The sequence below is a fragment of the Herpailurus yagouaroundi genome, unplaced genomic scaffold, assembly GCF_014898765.1.
Source record: "Herpailurus yagouaroundi ecotype Mexico unplaced genomic scaffold, PumYag 187, whole genome shotgun sequence".
Lineage (NCBI taxonomy): Eukaryota > Metazoa > Chordata > Mammalia > Carnivora > Felidae > Herpailurus > Herpailurus yagouaroundi.
The window spans coordinates 10,155,791-10,170,496 of record NW_024412418.1 but is presented as its reverse complement, the minus strand read 5'-3'; the positions used below and the strand labels follow the sequence as shown (position 1 = coordinate 10,170,496).

The window sequence follows — 14,706 nt, the reverse complement described above, 5'->3', positions numbered from 1 at the left end:
ACACAGAAACAGAAGCAGGCTCCATGCTCCAAGCAATCAGCACAGAGCCTGACACGGGGCTTTAACTCACAAACCATGAGATCATGACCTGAGCCGAAGTCGGCCACTTAACCGACTGAGCCACCCAGACGCCCCTGTTAGGAGTGTTTTAAAGCCAAAATTTAAATGGATCAGAACGAGATATCTAAATTCCCTTGATGATCACAGCCAGTCCTGTAGCTTTAGTACCACCTACATGCTGAGGACTGCCAAATTTCTTTGTCCATCATTTCTTGCCTGGAGTTTCATGGTAGCCTTCTAACTGATCTCCCTGCTCTTACGCTGGATTCTTGACAGCCTGTTCTAAACATGACAGCAGAGATCCACTCCTACTTGAAGCTGTTCAGTGGCTCATTTCAGAATACAAATTTTAAAAATGCCATGGCTTTTCATCCCTGACCTCAGCTGCTGTCCTTCCTCTCCATCACTCTGCCCCAGTCACCTGGCTTCCTGCAGCCTAGGTAGACACACCTGCCTTAGGATTTTTGCACTAGCTACTCTTTCCCTTCTATCTGCTTGTCTAATTCCATCTCCTTCAAATCCTCAAAAGATCACCTTCTCAAGGAACATGATATATTGCAATGCCCCTTTTCTATCCTGCCAAGACTCCAAATCCCACTTAACCCTGCTGCATGTTCTTTAGAGCATTTGCCAACTTCTAACATACTATATAGTTTACTTGCATGTTGTTTACTCTGTCTTCTCCTGATAGAATGGAATGTGGCTAAAATGCCACAAAGGGAAAGATATTTGCATTTTGCTCACTGATAATCACAACTACCTAAAACAGTGCTTGGCACATGGTAAGCTTTCGATAAAAAGTCAAAGGCAGTGTTTCAGGCTCTGGAACATAGTAATGAACAAGAGAGGCAAACTGCTGGGAGTTCACATTCTAGTACACAGAGCCTGATAAATAGGCTGATTTCAGAGAGTAGTAGTATGAAAATGCTGAAGCATTCTAATGTGACCATGTGTAAGAGCTAACATGGAAAGAATGGTTAGGAAAAGTCTGTAAAGAATTAATTTGAGCCAAGACCTGGGTGATGATTTGGAGCCAGGCTAGTGAAGATCTCAAGGAAAAGCATTTGAGATGGAGGCAACAAAAACCGCAGAATACTTGGCTTTAAGAACACCAGGCTGTGCTAAAAACAAAAAAGTGGGTTGGGGTGCTATCCCAAAGCTTTTAGTTCCTAGTTTCAATCCCTGGGCTCCTAAATTCCTCATCTATGATAATGAACTACTTTCAGTGACTCAGAGGGCACCGTGCTCTTTCTGATACTGAGGCATGTTTCCCCGGTCAAGAAAATCATTGTTACCCACCCCCCACTCCACCCCTATTCATCCAGTTAATGGATTCATCCTTCAGACCCCACTAGATTCCATTCTGCTTTGGAAGCCTTTCCTCCCAAGGTGTGTACAGGACCATGCACCTGTGTGCTCCCTAAGCACACTATCTTCTCCCGTGTTAGAAACTATAGGAGGAACTCAAAGCAGTTCTGGTCAGGTGGGAAAAAATGAGATTCAATTCTAGCAAGTGTGATGGAAACTAAAACTTAGACCAATGAAATCTAATTTATCAAAAAACCTAAGAAATTGTAGATTGATTCCTAGAAGTTGTACATTTATTAGGTAAAACTAATGCAATCAGAAGTAAGAAAATCCAGTAAAATTCTGGTCCTAGAGAGTTGATAATAGAAACAAGATTTCAGGGGCGCCTGTGTGGCCCAGTCGGCTGAGCCATCCAACTTTGGCCAAGGTCACGATCTCACAGTTCATGGGTTTGAGCCCCGTGTCGGGCTCTGTGCCAACAGCTCAGAGCCTGGAGCCTGCTTCAGATTCTGTGTCTCCCTCACTCTGCCCCTCCCCTGTTTGTTCTCTGTCTCTCTCTCTAAAAATAAATAAACATTAAAAAAAAAATCTGAGATAAGGCCTAGATACACAGAATACTAGATGTAGCTCCAGTTAGTATTCCTCAAGAAATTTATCAGAAAAGGAACAGAGAACAAATAAAAAATGAGGAAATGGTATTCCAATGAGGAAAAACTAAAATTTAACTTTCTATAAAGTGATAAGATCAAAAAGCCCAAACTCACAAAAGGTTTTAATAGCATGAACTTGAGTTTCATCATAAAATGAGGATATTAATTGTATGGAACCAGAAAAACCCCAAATAGCCAAAAGCAATCCTGAAAAAGAAAACCAAAGCTGCAAGCATCACAATTCTGGACCTCAAGCTGTATTACAAAGCTGTAATCAAGACAGTATGGTACTGGCACAAAAACAGACACTCAGATCAATGGAACAGAATAGAAAACCGAGAAATGGCCCCATAAACGTATGGCCAACTAATCTTTGACAAAGCAGAAAAGAATATCCAGTGGAATAAAGACAGTCTCTTCAGCAAATGGTGGGAAAACTAGACAGCGACATGCAGAAGAATGAACCTGGCCCACTTTCTTACACCATACACAAAAATAAACTCAAAATGGATGAAAGACCTAGACGTAAGACAGGAAGCCATCAAAATCCTCGAGGAGAAAGCAGGCAAAAACCTCTTTGACCTCGACTGCAGTAAGTGTCTTACTCAACATGTTTCTGGAGGCAAGGGAAACAAGGGGCGCCTGGGTGGCGCAGTCGGTTAAGCGTCCGACTTCAGCCAGGTCACGATCTCGCGGTCCGTGAGTTCCAGCCCCGCGTCAGGCTCTGGGCTGATGGCTCAGAGCCTGGAGCCTGTTTCCGATTCTGTGTCTCCCTCTCTCTCTGCCCCTCCCCCGTTCATGCTCTGTCTCTCTCTGTCCCAAAAATAAATAAAAACGTTGAAAAAAAAAATAAAAAAAAGATTTCAGAAAAAAAAAAAAAAAACCTAAGAGTGGAGGCAAGGGAAACAAAAGCAAAAGTGAACTATTGTAACTTCATCAAGATAAAAAGCTGCACAACAAAGGAAACAATCAGCAAAACTAAAAGGCAACCTATGAAATGGGAGAAGATATTTGCAAATGACATATCAGATAAAGGGTTAGTATCCAAAATGTATAAAGAACTTATCAAACTCAACTCCCCAAAAAACAAATAATCCAGTGAAGAAATGGGCAAAAGACATGAATAGACACTAACAGACACATGAAAAAATGCTCAACATCGCTCATCATCAGGGATGATGTATGTGTGTGTGTGTATATATATATATATACACACACATACTAATCAGTGATCAAAAAGAATGAAATCTTGCCATCTGCAACAACATGGATGGAACCAGAGTGTATTATATGCTAAGCGAAATTAGAGAAAGACAAATATCATGACTTCACTCATATGTGGAATTTAAGATACAAGACAGATGAACATAAAGGAAAGGTAGCAAAAATAATATAAAAACAGGGAGGGGGACAAAACATAAGAGACTGTTAAATACAGAAAATAAACTGAGGGTGCTGGAGGGGCTTGGGGTGGGGGGATGGACTAAATGGGCAAGGGGCATTAAGGAGGACACTTGTTGGGATGAGCACTGGATATTATATATAGGGGATGAGTCACTGGATTGTACTCCTGAAATCATTTTTGCACTATATGGTAACTAACTTGGATGTAAATTAAAATAAAAATAAATTTTAAAAAATGAGGATATTGAAATTTGAGTGTATGTGGTAGTAAAAACAGGGGGTGGGGACAGGTATGACCTTTAGCTACTTACAGAATGAATAGACAATACAGTTACTCCACAGAAACTGTCCTCCCCAAATATATTAACAGCTGTAAGGCTTTTGATAAATTAATGTCTGGGAAGTCTGTATCTGGAAAATTCTTTTGGGGCTGACCATCATGCTATCCTCAGAGCAGCCCTGGTGTCACTGTGAATTAGAATCCTTGGCTGACTAGACATTTGGTCTCATCCATAGTAGTCCTCATGCTTCAGACTGCTTGATCTACTTGGCAAACTATTTCTAAATGAAATTATTATATTTAAGGTACTCTCTGCCTTCCCTTTGTAAACTGTGTTCACTTTACATATAGCTGTTGGAAAGATATACCTCCACAGCCCTCCCTGCCATAACTAGCCTCCCTCCCTATCCACCTTTTCAACTTCTATCAATTCAAAATCCCTCTAAAGGAATTAACTATATGCAAAGTAAGCTGCCAATAATTCCTTCCATATCTGCTTGAACATAATGCTTCACTTATCAGGATGAGTCTATTTCCTTTTCCCTTTGAATCTGAGCTACCCTTATTCCCTTCTCTGACCAGTAGAATGCAGAAGAGACACTTCCAGTTCTGGGTCTGGCCCTCAAGGAGCCTGGCCACCATGTCAGAAGCCTCTCTAACTATCCTGAGAGACAACCCAGCCACTCCTAGCCATTTCACCCACTCCAGCTAAAGCACTAGATATGTATGTGGAGTCATTCTGGGACAGCCCCTGCTGAGGTCCCAGCTGAGTGCAGCCTTATGAGTGACCCCAGCCAAGCAGGAGAAGAAACACCCAGATGAGTCTAGCCAACAAACTATGAAATATAATAAATCATGTTTTAAAGTTAAACATTTAAGCCACTACAATTTAAGTTGGTTTTCCATGAAGTGAAAGATAATCAGTTAACAGAATTTAAACCAGAATGTTAATTCTCTCAGTTATATTTATATCTTATATTTTCTCTAAGGAATAAACAGTATGGAGATTCTCTGCAACTTTCAGTTAAAATGGCCCAAAGGAGGAAATGATCCAGAAAGTTCATTTTATCACTGTCCAATTCCTGGCTTCAAAAATTCTATAGAGATAATAAATAAAAGTCAAACTAACCAAGGGTTTTGGAAGATAAAAATATATTTGTACAGGAAATGCTTCCTGCTATCATATGCTAAGAATGTATAATTAATTGAACAAAGAATTACAAGTTTAGCTGTTCAAAATTTACAAAGTACCACCAAAACAAACATACAGGCAAGTATCTCTGGTGAACATAGATGCAAAAATCCTCAACAAAATGCAAGCTGCATTCAAAAATACATTAAAAGAATCATTCACCTTGGTCAAGTGGCATTTATTCCAGGGATGCAAGGATGGTTCAATATTTGCACATCAATCAATGTGATACACCACAATGACAAAAGAAAGGATAAAAATCATATGACATCTCAATAAATACAGAAAAAGCATTTGACAAAATTTAACATCTATTCATGATAACTCTCAACAAGGTGGATTTAGAGGGAACACACCTCAACATAATAACAGCCATATATGAAAAATCCACAGCTAACGTCATATTCAATGGTGAAAAACAGAGCTTTCCTCTATGATCAGGAACAAGAACAAGGATATCCGCTCTCACCACTTTTATTCAACATAGTACTGCAAGTCCTAGCCACAGCACTCAGACAAAAAAAATAAATGCATCCAAATTGTTAAGGAAGAAGTTAAACTGTCACTATTTGCAGATGACATGATACTATACATAGGAAACCCTAAGGACTCCACCAAAAAACTATTAGAAGTAAAAAATGAAGTCAGTAAAGTTGCAGGATACATAAAAAACCAATTGTGTTTCACTTGCTAATAATTAAATAGCAGGAAGAGATATTAAGAAAACAATTCCATTTTACAATTGCTCCAAAAAGAATAAAATACCAAGGAATAAACTTAATCAAGGAAGTGAAAGACCTTACTCTAAAAACTATAAAACACTGATGAAAGAAATTGAAAATGACACAAACAAATGGCAAGATATTCCATGCTTAGGGACTGGAAGAACAAATATTGTTAAAATGTCCATACTACCCAAAGCAATCTACAGATTCAATGCAATCCCTATCAAAACACCAACAATCTTTTTCACAGAACTAAAACAATTAATACTAAAATTTATGTGGAACCACAAAAGACCTCAAGTAGCCAAAGAAATCTTGAGAAAGAAGAACAAAACTGGAGGTATCACAAACCCAAATTTCAAGATATACTACAAAGCTGCAGTAATTAAAACCATATGACACTAGCACAAAAATAGACATATAGATCAACAGAACAGAACAGAGAGCCCAGAAACAAAGCCATGCTTATCTGGTCAAGTAATCTACAACAAAGGAAGCAAGAATATACAATGGGGAAAGTACAGTCTCTTCAATAAATGGTGCTGGGAAAACTGGACAGCTACATGCAAAAGAATGAAACTGGAGCACTATTTAGTTAGTTGGTTAGTTAGTTAGTTAGACACAGCAAGAGCGAGTGCTAGTGGGGGAGAGAGAGAGAGAGAGAAAATTCCAAGCAGGATCTGCATTGTCAGTGCATGGGGCTCGAACTCACAAACCATGAGATCATAACCTGAGCTGAAGGCAGACGCTTAACCAACTGAGCCACCCAGGTGCCCCTGGACCACTTTCCTACATAGAAACAAACTCAGAATGGATTAAAAACCTAAATATAAGACCTAAAACTATAAAACTCCTAGAAGAAAATATAGGCAGTAATTTCTTGGACATTGGTCTTATCAATATTTTTCTAGATACGTCTCCTAAGGCAAGGGAAATAAAGCAAAAATAAAGTACTGGGATTGCACCCAAAAAAAACCCAAAAAACAAAACAAAACAAAAAAATTGTGCACAGTAAAGGAACCATCAACAAAATGAAAAGGCAGCCTGAATGAGAGAAGATATTTGCAAGTGATATATCTGATAAGGCATTAATAGCCAAAATATACAAATAACTTACACAACTCAACACCAGAAAACCCCAAAATAAATAATCTGATTTTAAAATGAGCAGAGGACTTGAATAGACATTTTTCTTCCAAAAAGACATACAGATGACCAACAGACACATAGAAAGATGCTCAACATTACTAATTATCAGGGAAATGTAAATCAAAACTACAACGAGATATTACATTACACCTGTCAGAATGACTAGAATCAAAAAGACAACAAGTGTTGGCAAGGATGTGGAGCAAAAGGAACACTTGTGCACTGTTGTTGGGAATGTAAATTGGTGCATCCACACATGGAAGTTCCTCAAAAAATTAAAAATAGAAATAGCATACAATCCAGTAATTTCACTACTGGGAAATTATCCAAAGAAAACAAAACACAAATTTGAAAAGATATATGTACCCTTATGTTCTATTGCTGTATTATTTACAATAGCCAAGATACAAAAGCAACCCGAATGTCCATGGATAGATGAACAGATAAAGAGATAAAGAATATGTAGTACACACACACACACACACACACACACACACACACACACAGGAATACTCAGGAATAATACATCCTGTATTTCAATTGTTAACCTGCCAATATTCCACTAGCTTGCACATTGCTCAGTGGTCAGATCTCCATACCCACTGTCTAGCAGAGTACTAGACAAAAAAGCAGATAAGCCACACATTTTTAGGGAGATGCATGTTCATTACTGCAATCCTCTAAGAAAACCTACTTTCAGAAGGAACTAAAAACCAATGCTGTGATCATTGCTTCCATAGTATGAAGTTATATTTAAACACTTGGCAATTATTTTTGTTTTCCAGCAATATGCCAAAGTAGGGAAGTGGTCAGGCAAAATTCTCACCCTCCTTTTCCCAAAGAGAAAACCAAAAGCTTAATGAACCTACAAAGCTAGAAGGCAGCCCTGAAATACCTAAAACAACATTATCTAACTAGAAGCGAGAAGGCAGGCTAGTCGCTTGGCCCCACGTTGGTTCACTAGAGGGAAGTGCTTCTTAACGTACATACCAGTACCCTGGGACTCTTGCTGAAAGGTAGAATCTGATGGGGAGGGGTGGAAGAGCCAAGAATGTGCATTTCTAATAAACTGCCAGGTGATGCCAATGCTGTTTAGGTCTCCAGATCTAGACTTCCAGCCTAGACCTGAGGTAGCCACTACCCACATATGGCTCTTAAGCCCCAAAATCTCGCTAGCCTGAAATTACCTGAGCTCTAGATCTAAAATACACACCTATTCCCACGACTAAGTACAAAAAATATCTCAGTAACTTGTACAGATTTCATATTGAACTAATACTATATTACATATAATGGGTTAAATAAAATGTGTTATTTCACTGTCTTTGTTTAAAAATTTGTATGTGGCTCGAGGCTTACGTACTTATACTGAAGAGCGCTGCCCTTGCCTGACAACCAGTCCAACTCTGAAGCTTCTACTGTTAAGAGACTTGAAGAATAAAAGAGAATCCATCTCTTCCCTTAGGCGTTTTCAAAGCATACCTTTTATTTCCCAACTATATTGCACAACCAGGAATTAAAATGAAATAAAGCGAAAACCAAGATTTTATTAATATAGATCAATATATACACACAGACATACACACTCTGTACGTATTCTCTGAATCCTGTTATTTCAATTTAGGCTCCACCTAGAACACTACTTTTATCTCCCTCTGGTTCCCACCCCACGAGATCGTATCGCGTACAGGAAAACAATAACAAAAACGCGGTCTCCGACCTAAAGCCAAACCCGGCTGCCCCGGTAGCCCAAACCGAGGCTGAAAAAGCCGGTCGTCAGCGGGCAGCGCCCCCTGGGCTCCACCTCCTCCAGCGCCGACCTCCCCAAGATGGCGGGCGGCGGGGGCCCGCTTCCGCTTCCGGTGTGAGCAGCCGGGCCGGGGGGGCAAGATGGCGGCGGCAGTAGGGGTCCGCGGCCGGTGCGAGCTGCCGCCTTGCTCCGGCCCAGGCTGGCTCCTCAGTCTTTCCGCCTTGCTGAGTGTGGCGGCTCGAGGGGCCTTCGCCACCACGCACTGGGTCGTCACGGAGGACGGGAAGATCCAGCAGCAGGTAGCGGCCATAGGCGTCCCTCTCCGCCCGCGCCCGCCCTCGCCCCGGGGGATTCCCAGGTCCGGCCCCTGGCTATTTGGCTCCACGCGGCCCCGCCCCCAGCCTACCTTCCCACGGTCCGAGCGCTAGGGCCCGAGCGACCCCGACGCTGAGACCCGGCGTCGCCCCCCTCCCCATTTGCTCTCTGGCCCTCGCCTCAGACGCCTGCAAGTTCTCAGCCTTCCACCCTTGGGGCAGCGTGCCGCGTGGGAAGAGTCGCCCGGCTGTGGGGGTCGGACTCTGGGGACATCTTGTTGTGCTTGGGCTTTAGAAACCGCAGATTCATTATCCTTGCCTCTGGTTCCTCTCGGGCCCACCACGCGTCACCAGCCCTCCCTGAAGAAGTAGAAAGCAGGTGGCAGCGCCCGGCGGTGCGCGAGTCCCAGGGCGGTGACAGCTTCGGCACCCCTAGGCAGTGGGTCATCTAATGCTTCCTACCCCAGTCTCCTCTTCCAGTGCTGGAATTCGTGTCGGGACGAGGTGGTTTCAGCTTGTACCGTTACCCAGGTCAACAGGGGCTCTTTAGGGACAACATACACCTTCCTTCCGAAGGAATGCTCGAAGATGCCTCTGGTGGCGTTGCCTGCATCTTTGCGGCTGGAACTGCCGTCGTTTCCCAGTGTACTTTGCATTGTTTCCTTACCTAGTTCCTGTAACCCGGCCCCGCAAGGAGGATGTGCGATTTCCTGGATTCTTGTGTGTCCGTCCGAACTAATTCCTCAGAGGAGGGACTGCTTTTCTTACATAACTTTGTGATTGCCTACATTTTGTGAATGCCGCTGATCCCTAAACAGTACGTGCGTGTGCTCGGCTGCAGAATCTTGGTAAACTTAATGACTTCCAACACTTGAGAGCAATCCTGAAAAGTCCAGCAAACATTTAGGAAGTGAATTATGTGCCCCATGCAGTCTGGCCCCTTGATCTCAAGTGTATTAACCGTCATCGTGTGAAATTATGGACCTTTCGATTGTGTGTCATGAATGATGATAGGAACACAGTGCAAGGTTTACTTTTGTATGAAGTGGGGTTCTCGTTTAGATTTGCCTTGTGATGGCAAATTTTACCTCGTGTAACGAGTGAGTAAAACAATGTAAAATCGGCGTTGGTATTGTTCAGTGGGGTTTTTTTTTTTGTTTTTTTTTTTTGTTGTTTTGTTTTTTTAATTTTTTTTCAACGTTTATTTATTTTTGGGACAGAGAGAGACAGAACATGAACGGGGGAGGGGCAGAGAGAGAGGGAGACACAGAATCGGAAACAGGCTCCAGGCTCTGAGCCATCAGCCCAGAGCCTGACGCGGGGCTCGAACTCACGGACCGCGAGATGGTGACCTGGCTGAAGTCGGACGCTTAACCGACTGCGCCACCCAGGCGCCCCTGTTCAGTGGTTTTTAAGTATGTCTGAGAAAAGACTAACTTCTTATTGGGCACTCTTTTTCTCTATACCAACTTACATTGGAAAAGATTTCCTTTTCATGGCCGTACCATTTGAGATTTAAAAGATAGGTGTGCATTTCAGAAACCCTAGAAAGCACTGCAAGTTTATTTCTTTCACAAAAGATCAGAAATCTTATGGGAGTCCTGGCTGCTACCCCCACCCCCTTTTATTTCCTGATGATAATTTTCCTTGAGGCCCTCATGAAGGGATACATGGAATTAAGTCACTCCTGCCGCAATTTGGGGAGCCCATCTCCTATTGGCTCTTCTGCAATATTGTTTTTGGCCACAGCTATTTATACACTATGACATTGACTTCTCCTTCCCATTTTGGTGTCCTGCCTCTCAGCCTAGGAAGTGGCCCATCTGAAAAGTGAAAGCTGGTAGAAATGCATTATTTGCTGAACATTGCAATGTGAAAGTAGCACCTGATTTGTTTTTTTAACAACAACAAAAAACCCAAATTCTTTCTTTTTTGCACATTGGATACTTATGTTTCAGTGGGGAAAGGTAGAGGTTTCTGTAACTTGCCTCAGAAAGGGAGAAATTTGAACAGTCTTTTGGAAATTTGCCAAGTCACTCCTGCAGTAAGTAGTTAGGCTTAAGGTTAGGAAAGCAAGATTTCTTTACTATAAGCTTTTAACAGTTGTCTTTTTCAGTGAATTTGTCCAATACTTTGCTGCATAACATTTACAATGTTAAGTTCATACAACCACAAAATTTTATACCAGAAGACCTAAAGCTGGTGTCTTCAGCGTAACAAGAAGAGGCTAGGGAAGGAAAGTTGGATTTAATCTGAAGGAAAAGCAACATTTATAAGTAAAGTAAGAGAGTTGAATACATGATCATCTTCTGAGTGCCACTCGGATAGCTGGGTATATTACCTATGCTTTCCTTCCTGGCAATATTTCAAATGCGGGCATAATCCAAAACTCAATTTAGATTGTGATGAATTATCACATTTGCATATGCTTATTAAAGAACTGAAAGATCCCTTTTAGATATGGATTTGGGTGTACTGCAGATCTATTCATATGTTCAGCAACAATTAATTAAAAGCTTAATATATATATATATTGTGTCCTAACTGACATACCATATTCCTTGCTACTTGTTTTTGGTTATAATATCTAAATGAGAGCAGAAGTGTGATTTTAGCTTTAAAGTGGTCTAATATCAGGGAGAGGGCTAAGGGTAAACTGAAATGGCAACTTTAGAATATTAGCGTGGCAAATACCTTTTGAAACTCTGCCTGATATTTAAACTTGTCCAAATTAGATAGGTCATTGTTTTCCATAGTGAACGTGGAGAAGTACTTATGAATTAAAAATCTGAATTGCCCCAAATACAGACTTACATAGGGATATTTTCCATCACTGTAAAATTGTAAGTACAGTAAGCAGTTCTTCCCAGGAGAAGAGAACAGTTGTTTGGTTTTTCTATTTCAAGCCTTAGCAAATGATAAAGATAGACACCCACAAGTTACAACTACAAACTTGTGAACACACAAATACATTGGAAGACCTGGCCCTGAAAAGGGGTTGAAATGGGGCTTCAGTCACAGCAAGGAGGCAGCCATTCTTCCAGGCAGGGTCCTCCCAGTCAGAACTGTGGTCACTTCTGGCAGGAGCAAGTGGTGAGCTCTCAGCATGGCATGTTAGGGAATTATTCCTTTCCACAATCCCTGTCTCAGCTGGGAAGCATACCTTATATGTTTTTAGGTTCCATGTTTACTGAGCTGCCACTAAATTCCAGGAGCATTGCTCAGGGAATCCTTAGCTGGGATGTGAAGAGAATGTTCTAGAGTCTGAGTTCCTTTCCCACTGCAGTTGGGGTAGTTAAGAAGAGGTGCTCCTCTTCTCTTCACCTTTATGCTTTTCTCCCAGCTTTGGGCTTTGGCATACCTCTGATCCCCTTGTGTCCCCTGTACCTGAAAATTTTTCTTTATTTAAGCTAGAGTACTTGGGGTCCATGGACTTAAGGAGTGGGCTGTTATAATCTCATTACTTGGAGCATCTACAGAGTAATCAGGTCAATGGATCCTTTGGTTGACTTCACTGTGAAGAATAGGCTTTGAGATAAATTTGTGGTTTTTTTCATTTCCTTTTTTTAAAAAAAATTTTTTAACATTTATTTTTGAGAGAGAGAGTGCGTGCACGCGAGAGCATGGAAGGGGCAGAGAGAGAGGGAGACACAGAATCCAAAGCAGGCTCCAGGCTCTGAGCTGTCACCACAGAGCCTGACATGGGGCTCAAACTCACAAACTGCAAGATCATGACCTGAGCCGAAGTTGGGTGTTTAACTGACTGAGCCACCCAGGTGCCTCTCTTTTTTTTTTTTTTTTTCTTCCTAGTATGGCAATATTTATTTTTCTGTTTTTGTCAAAATTGTCTGGACAGTCACTTGAAGGTTAAATTCAATTTTGTGAATTAGCCTAAGAGCCTAACCATAATGTATCAGTGGAAAAACCAATATTCCGTGTTCTGAATTACCAGCTAACAAATGAACTCCTGAAATGTTACCAGTTTGTCTTAGACTTATTAAATCAAGAAGTTGTACTTCTAAAAATAGGTGGGGGAGGGGAAAGGGGCACCCAGGTGTCTCAGTCGACTCTTGACTTCAGCTTAGGTCTTGATCTCAGGGTCATGACTTCAAGCCCCACATTGGTCTCCATGTATGAAGCCTACTTAACAAAAAAAAAAAAAAAAGAAGTTGTACTTCTAGCACTGGGGTTCATGGCCCCTGGATATTCTCTGTCTTCATAAGTGGAGTTCTAAAACTTTAAGTAAATGAAGAGTATAATTGTTATCAACTCTCATAACATTATAATATTTCTTAGCTACCGACTGTTTCCTTCTCAAATCTTAGAACAATAGTACTTTAGACTAGGAAAAAATTCTTAAAGGGTATATGGTACAACTCATAGGAGAGAAAGTTACCCACAGTCACATAACTGATGAGTGGCATTTAGTGATAGCAGTAAGTAAAAATCTGCAGTAACATGCAAGTGAGCACTTTGTACTCGGTAAGTTTGAAGTGCCTTCCCCCCCTTTCATAATACCTACCAATGAAGAAATAGAAAGAAAAGTAAAAAATGGGAATAATGAAGTAAAAGTCTTCTCTTTTCCAGTTTGCTTTACCTCTGCAGAATGTTTTGTGATGACTTTAAATTGGGGGTGGGTGGAGAAGCGTCAAAAATAGGTGTGATTTAATTTGGGGGTTATTTCATCATTTTGCCTTCTATCAAGCAAATGTCTTTAAAGTACAGATCCTTTTAACTGCTTAGAACAAATGAAGTTTCTGACAAAGCTGACGATCTGAAACCTAGCAACTTTGGCATAAGAAGTGTTTGATAAGCAGTAATATTTCAGCAACTATCACCTGAGCAAGAGCTGTCAGGTTTAGTTGGACAAACAGACTAAATCTTTATCTATTGGTCTTTAATAGCTTATAAGTGAAGGAGTGGCTTGATTTGGGTATTAAGTAATTGGTTAATCTGGGAGAGGGCATCTGGATGATACTATGAAGCTGACAGGTTTATTTCAGTGCTTTTCAAAACTGAGCCCATCTTTTTATCATAGAGCTTTGCTTCTGTGTTTATATACTTCAGGAATTTACTTGGATCTGAGAGGTCATGGTTGTTTCTTCACTAACTTGCTAGGTACCTGCCAAACCTTTGTAATTTGTCCTAGACATTGACATCAAAGTGATTCTCAATCCTTTTTTTTCCCACTTCCTACTATTCTATTATCTTATAAATTCCCAGGGGTTAACTTTGTTTATACTATAGAGTAGGTAATAGCTTATAAGTATACAGAGGTAAATTATAACTTTAAATACTTTTCCCAATTACTTATTAAACAAGTATTTACTGACAGCTTATTTTTCACCAGCCCACTGTGCTTTGATGGATATGCTGTTTTCCAATGGCTACCGTGACACAAAATTCTCATTTTTCATTGGGGGTGAGCAGAGTACAGCTCCTTCTTAACCTTTTTTTTTTTCTTTTCTTTTCTCCAGCTCTTCTTCCTCCACTCATCTTCTAGATCAGTGGTTCTCAAACTTTACCTTACACAAAAATAATCTGGGGTACTTGCTTAAAATACAGGTTCCTAGGCCACTAAAGTATCTGAACCAGTAAAGCCAAGAATTCCACATTTTTACCAAACCCCTCAGGAGATCATGATACAGATGGATCACAGATCATTCTGAGAATTTCAACTTTATATATTGCTTTACCTCCAGCTTCTGTTTCAGCCTTCTCTTTTTACTCTTTACATATACCTGGGCAATCCTATCTTTTCTCAGGACTTAAGTTACCATATATGTGCTGAGAATAGCCGCATTTCTTTTTGTAAGTCAGATTTTTTCCTCCAGGGTTATAGATTCAGGACCTCTAATAAGCTTTGAATTCCAT

The 14,706-nt window shown here is 40.8% G+C and overlaps 1 protein-coding gene and 1 long non-coding RNA gene across 3 annotated transcripts in view; both read left to right on the top strand.

Annotated features, from left to right (window-relative positions):
• Positions 1-8,630: 8,630 nt before the first annotated feature.
• TTC17 (tetratricopeptide repeat domain 17) overlaps positions 8,631-14,706 on the top strand; it is a 127,077-nt gene continuing 121,001 nt past the window's right edge. For both annotated transcript variants that reach the window (XM_040495399.1, XM_040495398.1), the window contains exon 1: positions 8,631-8,817. In XM_040495399.1, coding sequence (XP_040351333.1) covers positions 8,659-8,817 — 159 coding nt within the window. In that variant the 5' untranslated portion in view covers positions 8,631-8,658. The remainder of the gene's footprint in view (positions 8,818-14,706) is intronic.
• Positions 8,838-10,495, top strand: LOC121043525 (uncharacterized). The gene is made up of 2 exons (XR_005796880.1): positions 8,838-9,971; positions 10,238-10,495. It is a non-coding gene; the product is annotated as an uncharacterized LOC121043525 (long non-coding RNA).